At 47.7% G+C, this 14,945-nt stretch overlaps 1 protein-coding gene across 2 annotated transcripts in view; it reads right to left on the bottom strand.

Moving 5' to 3' along the window:
• Window positions 1–14,945, bottom strand: part of KCNB1 (potassium voltage-gated channel subfamily B member 1) — a 110,847-nt gene that overhangs the window by 22,644 nt on the left and 73,258 nt on the right. For both annotated transcript variants that reach the window (XM_081096775.1, XM_081096776.1), the window contains exon 2: window positions 3,401–5,817. In XM_081096775.1, the coding sequence (XP_080952901.1) occupies window positions 3,817–5,817 (2,001 nt within the window). In that variant the 3' untranslated portion in view covers window positions 3,401–3,816. The remainder of the gene's footprint in view (window positions 1–3,400; window positions 5,818–14,945) is intronic.

Genomic DNA, 14,945 nt, shown 5'->3' with positions numbered 1-14,945 from the left:
CCTTAGAAAGGTGGATCTTATTAGGAGAAAGGGCAGAAATGAGGCTACGGTTACCAAGACACGGTGGAAGAGAGTTTGGGAATCAGTTTGAAGACGTCTATATTGCCAGCAATTCTCAGGGATGAGCCAGGTGGATTGAAAGGAAATGGCCTCCTCAGGATCTTGCCCGCCCCCTTCCCCGCCCCATCTCTTTCTTCGTTCTTGATCCCCAGTGCCTTTAGAGAAAGGGGCTTCCCGGAAACAAATGTTCTCTCCTCTTTTTTCTTTCCCCATTAAGTGTGCTTAAGATAAAATTCCTAAAGAAGGCACCGAGAAATCTACTGCACCAAAGTCCTGTTGTTTTTCTTTACCCTAAGAGAGAAAGAGGTTGCCCACCTCGTTCCCCTGGTCGCAGACTCTCCCCTGTTGATTGGGATGCACAGCTACCTGGTCCCTAGCCCTTTCTGATCATGGTGGAAGTTGGAAGTCAAGTTCAACTGGGTTCTGGAGAAGTTTCACGGAGTTCACCAAAAGGACCAGGCTTCCATCCACCTCCAGCCCCTCGTTTCATTTCTTTGGGTTGATTTGTTTTTTCTCCCCGCTTTCATTGGCTCAGTAATGGGTAGGACTTGGACCACCAAGATAAAGTGGTACCTGCTTCCAAAACTATTGCTTCCCTGTCCTCCATCAAGACCCGTCGATCAAGGTTAGCTTCTTAGTGGAGATTCTTAGGAAGATTTCCTAGTGCATGTACACAGGTACAGGTAGAATGTACACATATTAAAAATCTCAGTATGTTCCTTTCTGGCAGGTGGGGGCCTGGGTAAACTCACAGCACTTTATTGTGAATCGGACCCAGGGTAAAAGCTATATATATATTCCCATGATACATCCACAAGTAAAAGAAAAAAAAACAGAACACAATACTTTCTAAGCATAGTATATGCTGAGTTTCAATTAATTTGTTTCTATAAGAACTCTATAGGACTCTGGCTGTTCAGCCTGAATAGGTAGGTTCTTCATGATACTTCTGAATTCGTCCTTCAAAAGTGACTCAATAAAATGCTACTTTAAGGTCAGACAAAACACACGAGGAAGGAAGGGCTAGGTCCTGTGTGACCACACAAGGCAGAAAGGGCCTTTGGTTACAAGGAGAGTTGCACCAATTGGTTATTAGTTTTTTGTGGTTTTTTTTTTTGTTTTTGTTTTTTTTTAAATAGGAAGAAAGAATTTCCAATCTGTACACTTCTCGTCTGCTTTAACCAACAAATGAAATGCCTTGGTTTGAAGAAAGGGTGGTAAGTTCCTTCCCACTATATATGGCTATATTTAAACATGTTTACTTTCCTGATATGTAAAATAGACTATATTATTATTAATTTTTACACATAGCATCAGCTCTAAAAATATCTGAATCAGAAATCACAACTATTTACTTTTATCAAAAAGCATTTGTTTGTTTTCCCTGAATTTTCACATTTGTGCTGATGGCGGACGTAGATGGTGATGAAAACAAAGAAGAGACACGTGAGATGGTCCAGGGAGGACTGCTCCACGGCCATTCCTCAACAGGCCTCCAGCCCACACTGAGATCTCGGCAAAGCCCCCCGGGAGCGCTGCTGCTTCCTCTCTCTGGTATATCATCCAGAACAGGATGACCTCATTCTCTCTTTGTCCCTTAAGTCCCTTTGCATTTGCCGCCAGAGTACTCTGAAGATACTTCGGAAGAGTCAAGATACTCCGGCCCGCATTTTCTTTGTCAACGCAGCAAAGAACAGGACTGTCCCCTCGTGGAGAGATCCACAGTCCTTGGAGATGCTGAGAAGCAGTGTGAACCAGGCGCATATTCGGCAAAGAATACACATTTTTAAGGGCAGTAGGATGACCCCCTGTCATCATATCTGTGACAGGTGGCCCAACCTCATGCCACTGTGAGGAGAGCAGGCAGAACGACTCTGTGATATCTGTATACTGACAGGTGGATCGTGCCGTTGTAATAACAGGCAGATCAATAAACATCGTATGAAGGACAGCTAAACAACACCATGTTTCATTCCATCAGGAAGACGTATGCCTGTCACAGTTGATGACTGACAGATATACACGATTGTATTTGGGACATCATCCATCAGAACTGTATTAAGAGAACAACATCAGTCCATTGCATTAAAAACGGGCAGGTCCATAACATGTTATCTTTACTGACGGATGGGCCTACAGCATGGTATCACGCTAACCAGTGGCTCAACCCAGTGTTACTGAACCAAGGAACAGCCAGCAACACCATGCTGTCAGACTGAAATCAAGTAGACCAATGTCAGAGCATCAAACGAGGACAGGAACACCAACACCAAGAAACACACTAGAACTTATTGCTTTTGTCTGTACTGGCTGCATTGATGGCTGCGGAAAGGAGCTGAGCTTTTAATACAGACAGTGACACTGAAAACACACCGACAGCTGGTTGACAAGAAAACACCCAATGCCCAACCGTCTACCGTCTTCTTCTGAGATGCTCCTGTTTTCTATACACGTAGGTATAGAAGGGCCAGATACCCTTCTTTGCAATAGGGCTAAGGGGAAGCTTCAGAGGGGCAGGAAGGCGCCTGCAGACTCTGAAATGGCAGACAGCAATACCAGCACAATATCACCCACTGTGGTGGGACACAGGCATATAGCAACAACCCAACTAGAATCCCAAAAAGTGGCCCACGGGAAATAGTGCTTCTTTTAAAGTGCAAGATGGTGATGCTGTCCCTGGTAGAATCTATTTTTGAAAAACATAAAGTGCTTTTTATTTAAACTTTTTAAAAAACTTGAATACCACAGGAAACAAAAAAAGAATTTCTATTATAGTAGATGCTTTCCCGGCCGCAGCAGGAAGTATTCAAAAGTCTGAACAGGGCATTTCAATTGGGGACTTTTTTTTTTCCCCCTTTCATTGTTGCAGGTTAAAAAAAAAATCAGATTTTATTCTGTTCTCCAGTAACATACAGTCTCTTGGAATAAGCTATTTCTTTTGCATATTTGACACTTGCATATCTTTTGAGCCTACACTAGTGATGTACAGAAAATGCTTTCCCTCTACAACCCTAAAGCAATGCTCAGAGTTCATACTGTTGGCTGAGTGCCTGCCTCTGAGCCCTTCCCAGATTGCCAGGGGGCAATTAGAATGGAGTACAAGTAGTACAACTCAACCTGATGATGGCTCAAAATAAAATCTCAAGTACTACGAAATACTGAAGTCAATGAAGACATTTGAGTATGGGTTTTGCGCTGGGATTGTGGCTTATGGTGCAGAGATTTCTCCATGACACAAGCATTCTCTGTAGCCTCTAACAGTGGGATCCATCCAGGAGGTGATGGACAGGGGTTCCTAGAGGTGGCCAGGCAACACCCAATACCAAATTAGTCAACTCACTTTTTCAATATCAGCCACGTGTTCCAGCATCCTTCTCCAGCCAAGGCCAGGAGGGACCAAGATGTTGCTTTCAAAGGCTGATGGATAGCCATGAGAGAAGCATGGGGAGTAGGTGGCCTTGGTTATGTCTAGAATGTGGTAGTGGTGGCTGTGAGTTCTGCTCATGTCATCTCCCAAAGAGGGCAGTGGAGTTGTTACAAGGAGGTGCCATATTCTATGGCTTGGCCAACTTCATTCCAATAGACCTGCTGTGACTCTCAAGGTGTTAGGGAGCTTTCTTTGGAGTCTCTCGTCTTTCTGGGGACTTTGCAGAGCCTTTCTGCTTCAGAGTTCATGCAGAAAAGCTATGTGGCAGGTAAGCTGAGCGGCACTCCTCTTTCGACCTCACCACAAGTCTCTCCCTCATGTGGGGTAGTTCAGATGCTCTGATCCCGTGTGCTTCCATGGGCTCCTCCCCCAGGCAACACACGAACATCGGGGGAGATGTGGTTCTCAAGTTTGTACTTTTCCTGACCACTGGGGGCTTTTCCAGTCAATGCTTCTGTAGAGTAAATACAGTTCTGCCTTAAGAACTTAGGAGAGGTGGGTAAGGGGGAACTTTCAAAGTGGTTCTTCTCTGATCTTGTCCCAACACTGAACTTGGGACTGGTACTCCCATGAAGGCTCTTGGGAGGGCTAGAGTCCACACTGTACAGCACCTGTCCCTCATCATCTGTGTCTGCATCAATGTACTGGTGGATACCTGCTTCAAAGTTGAATGCTATTGCTGTGTGTTTCTCGGGCGACCGGGAGGGTGTCCTAGCACTTGCTGTGGTGTAGATGGAGGACTCTGGACTCAGCAAAGGCCTGTCCAGGAGTGTGGCACACTCCAGTCCAGCGACAGCAGCTGCAGCAGCCCCCCGGTTCCTGAGAGGGTCATGGTACATCCCCAGAACAGGGACTAATGGACTGGGTTCGCCTTCCACGAAGTTAACTTTAAGTGCTCGGAGCTTCAAGGGGTTGTTGGTCTTCATGGTAGCCTTGGGGCTCTCAATGAGGAAAGTAGAGTGATGACTGGCAGCAGGGCTGGGGTTGGCCTCCACAAACCTACCACCACTGGCACCCAGAGCTCCCTGCCAGCCTATCTCTGGGGCCAAGCTGCCCCCAGTCTTGCTGGGGAGCGACATCAAAGGGCTGTGGGAGAATCTGGTAGCTTCAGGGAAGTCTGTGGCACAGCTAATGAAGCTATCAATGCTCGACATGCTTCTCATGTCTATCACCCCTTCTGTACGAGTGGGCAGAGGAGCTATGGGGCTGGGGATACTCTCCATTTCAAGTTCTTCCTTTGGTTTGCTGTGTGTTGCTGACTGCTTGGTATTGAGGATGGGCTGGGATTGGGTCTTGGCCATCTTATTATACATGTCTTCCAACTGCTGGACATTCAGGTGTTGAGGACTAGAAGATGATCTGGCCTTCTCAGGGGATCCTTGCTCCTTGGTTTCAAAGGACTTACTTGAACTAGTTTCAGATAGTGTCCTCTTTGGCCATTTCCATTTGTTGGGTGACAAGTGGTTATCTTGTACTTTGTCCTTATTCTCTCCATTTTTCTCAACCACGATGTCCATTATCTCGATGCTCCGCGCAAAAGCGTCTTTCATGTTCATGGACACAATGCTGCCATTCCTCTTGGCTCTCTCCAGAGCCTCTCTACGCTTGATTGCTTTCTCCTGCCTCTTCTGCTCCTTGTAGAACTCAGAGAAGTTGTTGACAATGATGGGGATGGGAAGAGCAATCACCAGGACCCCTGCGATGCAGCAGAGCCCCCCCACAATTTTCCCCAGGAGAGTCTTGGGGTAGATGTCTCCATATCCAACTGTAGTCATGGTAATAGTAGCCCACCAGAAAGAGGCTGGGATGCTTTTGAACTTGGTGTCCTCCTCATCTTTCTCTGCAAAGAAGACAAGGCTGGAGAAGATCATGATGCCCATGGCGAGGAAGAGAATGAGCAAGCCCAGCTCATTGTAGCTCCGCCGCAGGGTGAAGCCCAAGGACTGGAGGCCAGTGGAGTGGCGTGCGAGCTTAAGGATGCGGAGAATACGCATGATGCGGAAGATCTGGACCACGCGGCGAACATTCTGGAACTGAAGCACACTCTTGTTGGATTCAGTGAGGAAGATGGTAACATAATACGGTAGGATGGCCAACAAGTCAATGGCGTTGAGTGGACCCTTGAAGAATTTCCACTTCTTGGGCGAGGAGAGGAACCGCAGCAGGTACTCCATGGTGAACCACGCAATGCACACAGCCTCCACATGGGCCAGCTGGGGGTTGTCTGTGGACTGGCCAAACTCATCAACGCCCTGCAGCTCTGGCAGCGTGTTGAGTGACAGGGCAATGGTGGAGAGGACGATGAACATTATGGAGATTATGGCAAGGATCTGTGAGGAGAAGAGAGCGGGATTTAGTTATCAACCACCAGTGGGATGATCACTCTAATACCCTGAGTCTGCAGAGGGCTCCTCAACATTCAGGAGCATTTCACATTTCACTAGTCACTTAATAACTGGAGGGTTGAGCTAAAAAGATGATTTATTCAAATCCATTTATTGTACAGATGTAGAAATTGGCTTGGAGAATTGAAATGATTTAAAGCTAATTATCTAACCCAGGGGTTGGCAATTTTTTTCTATGAAGGGCCAGATAATAAATATTTTAGGCTTTGAAGTCCATGAATTCTTTGTTGCAACTACTCAACTCTGCAGTTGAAGCATGGAGGCAGCCTTAGATAATACATAAATGAACATGTGTAGATGTGTTTCAATAAAACTATTGACAAAAAGAGGCAGTGAACTGAATTGGACTTGTGGGCCATAGTTTGCAGACTGGTGAGCTAGAACAGTGGTTCACCACTACTATGAGGTGGGGGCTGCGGTTCTCAACCTGTGGGTCGCGACCCCTTTGGGGGTCGAATGACCTTTTCACAGGGGTCGCCTAAGACTATTGGAAAACACATATATAATTACATATTGTTTTTGTGATTAATTACTATGCTTTAATTATGTTCAATTGTAACAATGAAATTGGGGGTCACCACAACATGAGGAACTGTATTTAAAGGGCCAGAAGGTTGAGAACCACAGCTATAGACCCTTTTGCTACACACAATCGCCTGATTTTGCAGGTTATTTCCAGGCAGGCAGGGACATCTTGGCTCCAATGTTATTAACTCCCAATTGGGACTATGAACTTTTTGAGGATAAGGGTCACGGCTTAATTACCTTTGAGTCCCTGGATCAAGAAGAGGTTTTGGCCCAGAGAAAGGGCTTATTGGACATTCGTTGAAACTAATGGAACCTAGGCCAGTGTGTACTTTATGCAGAAATGCAAGCAGATATAATACATTGCTCTCAGGGTCTTCTTCAAAACTACAAATCCAGCCGAAACTGGTTTGGCTCAGTGGATACAGCGTCGGCCTGCGGGCTGAAAGGTCCCAGGTTTGATTCCGGTCAAGGGCATGTACCTGGGTTGCGGGCATATCCCCAGTAGGAGATGTGCAGGAGGCAGATGATCGATGTTTCTCTCTCATCGATGTTTCTAACTCTCTTTCTCCCTTCCTCTCTGTAAAAATATCAATAAAATATATTTTAAAAAAAACCTACAAATCCAATCCCATCATCTCATTACTTCTCTGCTTACCAAGTTTCCAGGACATTTCAGGAGAAAATCCAAAGCCCCTAAACTTGTCTATCAGCCCCTCCCCTCTGTCCTGTTCTAAGGGACTGCCCCTCTCCTTCAGCTGCCCCTGCTGAAGGGCTGGTCTGGTCACTATGCTTGTACAATTTGATCCTGCCGCCCTAGCTGGTTTGGCTCAGTGGATAGAGCATTGGCCAGTGGACTAAAGGGTCCTGGGTTAGATTCCAGTCAAGGGCACAGGTTGTGGGCTTGATCCCCAGTGGGGGGCGTGCAGGAGGCAGCGGATCAATGATTCTCATCATTGATGTTTCTATCTCTCCCTTCCTCTCTGAAATAAAAATATTAAAAGCAAAAAACAAAGGAAACAATTTGATCCTGCCTGTTGCCGACTGGCCCAGACATGGATAGGAAGTCCAGGCTGGGATCAGCCAGCCCACCATTGAAAATCTGAGCTCGGGGACCAAGGGGATGAATGGTGAGTCTCTGAGTGAAATGGTCAAGTACTATCTAGGCTTCAACCAGCTTCTTGATAAGCCCAGGCTCCAAGCAAGTGTGTCCCAAGTGTCAGGGGACAGAGAAGATATAAAAAAAATCAAAGAAAGCTGACCCTTTGCAGGAAGCCTGAGAATAAAGGGAAGGGGCAGAGAGAAGGAGCAGTGAGGACACGGGAGGTTGGAGAGAGGATGTAAAGGGCAGCAGTTAAGAGCTTGGGCTCTGGTGTCAGAATACTTTGGATTCAAGTCCCAGCTCTGCTACTTTCTTACCTTGAGCCAGTTATTTAACCTCTTGAAGCCTCAGTTTCCTCATCTGCAAAATGGGATGATAATAACAATATCTACCTCAGAGAGCTGCTGTGAAGATTAAATGTGTCCACACACCCAGCACACTAAGGACAGCTTCCAGCAGAACACAGTGCGTGTAGAACACAGTGAGTGTCTGATACATGCCAGCTATCATCCTGGGGGAATATCTCAGCCCACCCTCCCCATCAGCCCTCTAGGTGGCCCAGCTAGTCTCTGCTTCCTGCTCTTCGGGAACCGCCTGCTGTATCCTGTAGGGAAACACCGTTGCTGTTTGGATGAGTGTGAGAGGCTTCTCTCCCCTGTAATGAATCCCCAGTCAGGACACGGCTGTCAGGTCCCTCTGCATTTGACTCCGACCCCTCTCTTTGGCCTCGCCTCCCACAGGTACTCAATCTTCACGCTTCCCTAGCCACATGCGCCTGTTGGTCTATTCTGCATGTCTGTGCTTCTTCCTCTCTGTCCAGTGAACTGTAATCCACCTTTTAAAACCCAGCCCATGTGTCCTGTACCCGCCCCTCAGAAGTCATGCCTACGTTCCCCAGGCAGGCTGGCCACGCCATCCTCTGGACTCCCCTATTATTCTGTCTTACCATGGGGTGCATATCACACATATCCCATTCCCGGGGAGGTGTGCATCCATCACTGCCCAGTATCTGTGAGCTTTGGGGGGACAGGGATTGGTTCTGAGGCTTAACTCTGCACACCCAGCACCTAGCCCAGGGATTGACACCCGCAGGCACTCCCAAGTGTTTGTCATCTGCTGCTCAAGGTCACAGAGCTGCAAGTAGGAGGGCCAGGACCAGCATTCAATTTTCAACGCGGCCACTATTTATTGATCATGTGCTATGTGTGAGGCACTGGGATACCACAGGCAGCAAGAGAGCTCTGGTGCCAGCTCAGAATAGGAATGTTTCCTCAATCTCAGTTGCTCTACCAATATCTTGATTTTCTTTTCTTTTTTTTTCTTCCCCCTAGTGGTGTTTTCAAAGAAAGCTCGAGTTTTATTTTCTTGATTTATAGTCATTGAACAAGAAAAATTCTGCAATCATTTTATAAAATAAAATATCCGACATGCACAAAAGTAGATCTAATTTGTACATATTTACGTGCCATAATCAAATGAGCACCTATGAAGCCACCACCCAAGTTAAGAAACAGAGCACGTGACAATAACACGGACCCTTCCTGTGTCCGTCTCCACCCCAGAGATGACCAGCACTTTTTCTCACCCCTTGCTTTTCTGGATAGAGTTTAATACACATGTATACACGCCCAGTCAAATGATGGTTTCATTTTGCTTAGGTTTTTTTTAAAAAAAATGTATTTTTATTGATTTCAGAGAGGAATGGAGAGGGAGAGAGAAATAGAAACATCAATGATAGGAGGGAATCATCGATCAGCTGCCTCCCGCAAGCCTCCTACTGGGGATTGAGCCGGTAACCTGGGCATGTGCCCCTGACCGGAATCGAACCCGGGACCCTTCAGTCCGCAGGCCGACACTCTACCCACTGAGCCAAACCGGCTAGGGCTCGTTTTGCTTAGTTTTGACATCATATTGTATGTGCTCTTTTGCTACCTGTACTACTTTTTCCTGGATAGTAATAAAATAAATAAATAAATAAATAAATAATAAAATAAAATAAACAAACCCACTCACCTTCTTTGTTTTATTTTACCCTCATCCTAAGAAATAAACTTCTGCTTTTGCATGTTAGAAATATATGTATTAAATATTCATTAAAATAAATATGTGATCATTGGAAAAAACCATTTTGGCAGCACACTTTGGAAACTACTGTGTTGGGGTTAGGAGCGTCACCCTGGACCTGGAATCCAGCTTTGCCTTTTGTGGGCGAGGTGGCCTCGGGCACCGAGACTTCCCTCCCCTCAGTTTCCTTATTGGTAAAATGGGAGACATACCAGTGGATGATCTTGACCTTCAGGGGACATTTGGCAAATTCTGCAGAAATTTTGATTGTCACAACTTGGAGGAGGGACAGCTAGAAGGCGGAGGCCAGGGATGCTGTTAAATGTCCTCTAATGCACGGGACAGCCCCACAATGAAGAATGAGCCAGTCCCCAAGTCAATAGTACCGAGGTTGAGAAACCCTGAGATGTAACGATAGTCAGGCCCGCAGGAGTTGTAGAGTGGGGGAAAGGAGACTGTGCATGTAAAGCTACTAACTAGCTCAGGTCTAGCCAGGCACAGAGCGGGTCTGACCTTATGAGGCAGCCAGCCAGAGCCTTGGGCTGAGCCCCAAGGTGGCTGCTGCAGCCTCTGACTCCAGCCAGGAGGGAGCCAGCAGGAGAAGGAGTAGATCCCTGGGGAGTCTGTTCCTTTAAGAGCTGGGAGGTCCCTTCTAACCCAGTTTCTAAGCACAGACAACTCTAGGAAAGGCTCACATAATTGAAGTCTGCCAACAGACCCATAAATTATGCACCCAGCTATTGTGTAGTCCTTAGGCCTGCTATTCGAAGGCAGGTACCCCCTTTGTACCTGAGAATGTGCCCTCCCCTCCCCTCCCCTCCCTTCCTTTCAGCCCAGGAAAGAAGAAAAGGCGGGCACAGGCCCTGCTGGCTCCTGGAAGTGGATGCCTGCTGCTCAGGGTTGGGTTGGGAGGGTCTGAGCTCACCAGGCCCCCTTTCCTGTGTGTGTGAAAGTATCAAATAAAATGTGCAACAATGCAGCCTGAAGGGCTCCCCTCACCCACCCCTCCCAACCCTGCCCTTACGGTTGGGACCCACCAGAGCCAGGGCCACACTTCCTGGCTGGAGAACTTCCTGATATGAGTTAAACCCTCTGTGCCACTGTTTCCTCATCTGTAAGGTGCGGGTGTATGTCAGTGCAGGGCTGCGATAAGAATTCAATGAGCTCATCAGGCTCTTAGATCAGCTTTTATTAGTCCACAGGCTTACACTTATTTATAAGCTGCTTTGGGACCTGAGCTTGAGTCCTGGCACTATTATTTCGGGCTGTGTGGCCTTGGACAAGACACTTCCCCTCTCTGAGTCTCCATTCCCTTATCTCTAAAATGGAGATGCAAGTAACCAGGCACTTATCACATAACGGTCACTTACTATATGTTATTAAATTAAATTACTATTCAGGTAATTCATTGTTGCCTCCACTACCCAACCCCAGACAGGTTGCTGTCGGAGGTCCAGGACTAGGTCTGTGGGCCCGAGGGCCCGGCTAAGGCAGTAGACATCCTACAAAAAGCCTCAAACCCAAATGCACAGTGTGGCTCCGGTCCCTGAGATGGGTCTCGGCAGTGGGGGAGCAGCCAGAACCCTGAGTCCTCTCAGCCTGAGCTCAGGCTCCTGACCAGGGCTCTGCATTTCCAGCCTTGCTTTCCTGGGATCGGAGCCCAATCAGGTTTGGGCAGGACTCCAGGAACCCGGGGAACAGAGGCAGGAGCCAGGACCAGGGACTTGGAGGCCATCCCTGAATTCCCTCCCTGAGAGGAGGCTCTGGATCACGGAGCCCACTTGTCTGCACCGAATGGGTGAGTGGCCTTTGGTGTTCTGGGAAAAGAGATCTGGGAGAAGCCAGGCCCTCTGCATCCTAACCGTCAGCTCTGGGGTTGATCACAGGGATGTCCACCTTTGGCTCCAGCAGTCAGCACAGACTGTTTATCATTTCTCTGCTTACTCCCCTGCCCGTCCCGGAATGTGGATGAGGCACAGAATGTCCATGCAGAAAAGGGCCCAGGCTCATCTCTGGAAGATGGGAGGACTCAAGCAGAGAAGCGAAGGGACTCGTTCATGGTCACACCGCCCACTGGGGTCCAGTCTGTACAATGACACTAGATGTTCTGGTGAGCTGAGAGCTGCATCTAGAGCTCAAGGATTGCAAACTGCTTTTCATGCACATGCATGTGCATGGCAGCATTAGTCATAATAGCCCCCACAGTGAAATCGCCCCAGATGTCTATCAACTGAAGATTAGAAAAACAAATTGTGCTATATCCATATCATACAACAGCATATTATTCATCCATAAAAAAGGAAAGAAGTACTGATACTTGACAACATTATGCTAAGTGAAAGAAGCCAGACATAAAAGGCCGCATGCTATATGATTCCACTTGATAAAATGTCCAGATAAAGCAAATATGTTAGAGATAGAAAGTGGTTTCCAGGGTGGGGATAGGACTAACAGTTAATGGGCATGATAAAAAGATCCTAAAACTGATTTAGGGGGATGGTTGCACAACTTGGCAAATTTACTAAAGAATTAACTTGCACACTGGAAATGGGTGAACTGTATGATGTGTATAATAAGCCTCACTAAAGCTATATAGAAACTTGCTTTCCATAAAGAGTATCCCCTTCCTTTTAAACCTCACAACCACACTGATAGGTCACAGGAGAGAAGCAGAAATCTGAGCAAGCCACAGCCCTGCTCTAAACCCTGCAGTGACTCCCATGCTCTTGGAGAAAGTTCTGATTCATAGCACTTACTACGTGCTATGCTTGTTGCTGGGGATGCAGCATGGATAAGAAAGAGTTTCCCTGGACTCAAGGAGCTGGTAGGGAGAGGCAGACCCAAAACCCATAAACCAATAAAGGAGCAAGATGATGTTGAACAGCATTATGTGCTACATGTCATTGAGTAAAACAAACCAGGGGGATCAATAAAGGAGCATTGGGGTGTCCACATGAGGTTGGGTGGTCAGGGCAGGCCTCTCTCAGGAGGTGCCCTGGTTGCTGAGACTTGAGGATGAGGAGTGTGTTGTTCAAAGATCTGAGCAGTCCAGACAAAGGTCCTGATGTGGGAATAAGGCTGGCATATCAAGCAACAGAAAGGTGCTCAGTGTGGGTGGGAGCTGAGCCAGCAAAGGGGAAAGTAGGAGGAGATGAGGTCGGAGAGACAGGAGGGCCTGATGAGGCAGGAGAAAGAAATTTGGATTTTACATTAAGATCACCTTTCTTCTCTCTCTCTCTCTCTCCAGGCCATTTCCCACTGCATATTTCATACTGAATCCCAGCAAAACCACTGACATTTCCTAAGCCATGCAACCAGGGTTGCTCACTCCTCCAGATCCTTGTCCATGCTGTTCCCTCTGCTTAGCGTGCCCTTCCTCCCCGCTTCTCCTGGATGATTCGTACACCCTGTTCAGGCCTCAGCACAGAGGCCCTTTGCTCCAGTGAGCTCTCTCTCACTCCCAGACCTAGGTTGGGTACGTCCATCCTCTGGACACCCACAGTCCCCAAGCTTCTGCCATCACAGCACTGATCTTGTCGAGCTGAATTTTTCTCCCCCGTGTCCCGCACAGAATGTCAGCTCCCTGAGGCCCAGCCATGCACGGCTGCATCTCCAGCTCTCCAAAGCCTGGCACAGAATAGGTGCCCCCCAAAATAGCTGATAAACAAATGAACAAGCAGGTGAACGAAATGGAGGCTCAGAGAATGAAGTCATTTTCCAGGGTCACACAACTTGTAAGCAGGACTCCCTCTCAGGTCTGTGGGTCTCCCAAGATGGTTTCAAGGACACAGGAGGAGGCGGCTTCTGGCTACCAACCCTTTTTTTCTCCTTTTATGGTGCTTCCGCTTCCCCCAGCTTTAAGGGGGGAGGGGGAATTACAGCCAGGGAGTTTTAATTATAAGGGTCACTGGCATAGATCCGATTAAGGGGATTGGGAGCAGGCTGACAGTGTTTCCCCTCACCTGCGATGAGAAATTGGAGTCAGGAGCCTGCAGGGGGCACTGCTGGGCAGAAAGGGACAGGAATTCAGGGATCTGTGTGCCTGAACGACAGGAAGAGGCCTTGGGGTGAGCCAGGCAATAGTGGCCTTCATCATGAGAGGGCAACCAAGTCACAAAGGGGGAAAGAAGGTGTGGTGGCGTTCCTGGGGGCTTCCCAGACGTTATAAACCAGAGGCCCCGGGGCTGAGAAAGTTATTTTTACTTATTTGCCCCACTTGGGAGATTTCACATGAAAAATTCCAGATTTTCAGATTTCCTTGGAAAATCAGATGATGTGTGTACACTCAACCTCACTCCAGGTGGCAGCCATTGGCTGGAGCCGAAGAGCCAGCCGCCCTGGGCACAGCTCCCTAGCTTGCCACAGGCCCTTTTTACTCTTCTATCTGTCAGGTCTCTGCAGGCACTGGGCTTGCAACCCTGGACTGGGGCAACTCTGAAGACAGCAAACATTCATTGACCTGCTACAGTAGATGAAGAACTTTCTAGACAAGATCTGCATCTATCTGCACAAACCAGGAACCCAGGGCTCACACTTCACACCTCATCACCCAAGGTGACCTGACTCTTTCTAACAAGCTCTGGGTTGGGCAACCTCGTCCTAACTGGTCAATTAAGTTCCCAGGAGCCTTGCTAAAGCAGGAATTCTGGGAGCTGGTGATGCTGCAACCTCTTGCCCATCTGAGGATAATGCTTCTGGTGATGGTGTGGGACCTGACTTTGGTCCCTGCAGAGGGAGGAGGTGATATGGAGAAATGGGGGTGGGGAATGTTCTTTCCTGTCTGAGTGATCACCAATTTCTCATATTAGCTGAGGGCATGAGGAGCTGAGGAAGGGACTGTGTCTGAACAGTGATGAATGGCATGAGTCCATCCCTGCTGTGGAGAGCAGTGTATTGAATCAAAAATTAGGAGCATAGGAAATGTTAGGCAAGGACAGTGCCCCCGGGTTCTGCTAAGCCAACAGCTGAGTCTGGCAGGATGGGGAGTGGGCAGTGTAGTCTCTGCAAGCTTGGCCAAGGTGGCCGAGGTTGCTAAAGGAAGCTAAATATGTCAGTCTGGATGCTGGAATTGGGTACCACTTTGGCTAACATCAGAATGATGGCTCTGTCAATGGTCATTCCTGACAACAGCCAGACTTGCTGGTTCATGTCCAATATACATTTAGAAAGAGACATTGGAGTGGCTTAACAATGTTGCTTCTCACACAGCATTTTTGTCTCACTAGAGATTCCTATTGAGGTGAAATGGATACGTGGATGATTGAGAGACCTACTTTCTAATTCTGACTGGACATCCTTAGAGAAGTATCTTCACATCTCTGGGCTTTCTCATGCAATAGCCACGGAGTCTGTTAGGTTTCTA

This window comes from Myotis nattereri, assembly GCF_964212035.1.
Source record: "Myotis nattereri genome assembly, chromosome: 8".
NCBI lineage: Eukaryota > Metazoa > Chordata > Mammalia > Chiroptera > Vespertilionidae > Myotis > Myotis nattereri.
This window is presented reverse-complemented; position numbering and strand designations above follow the sequence as displayed.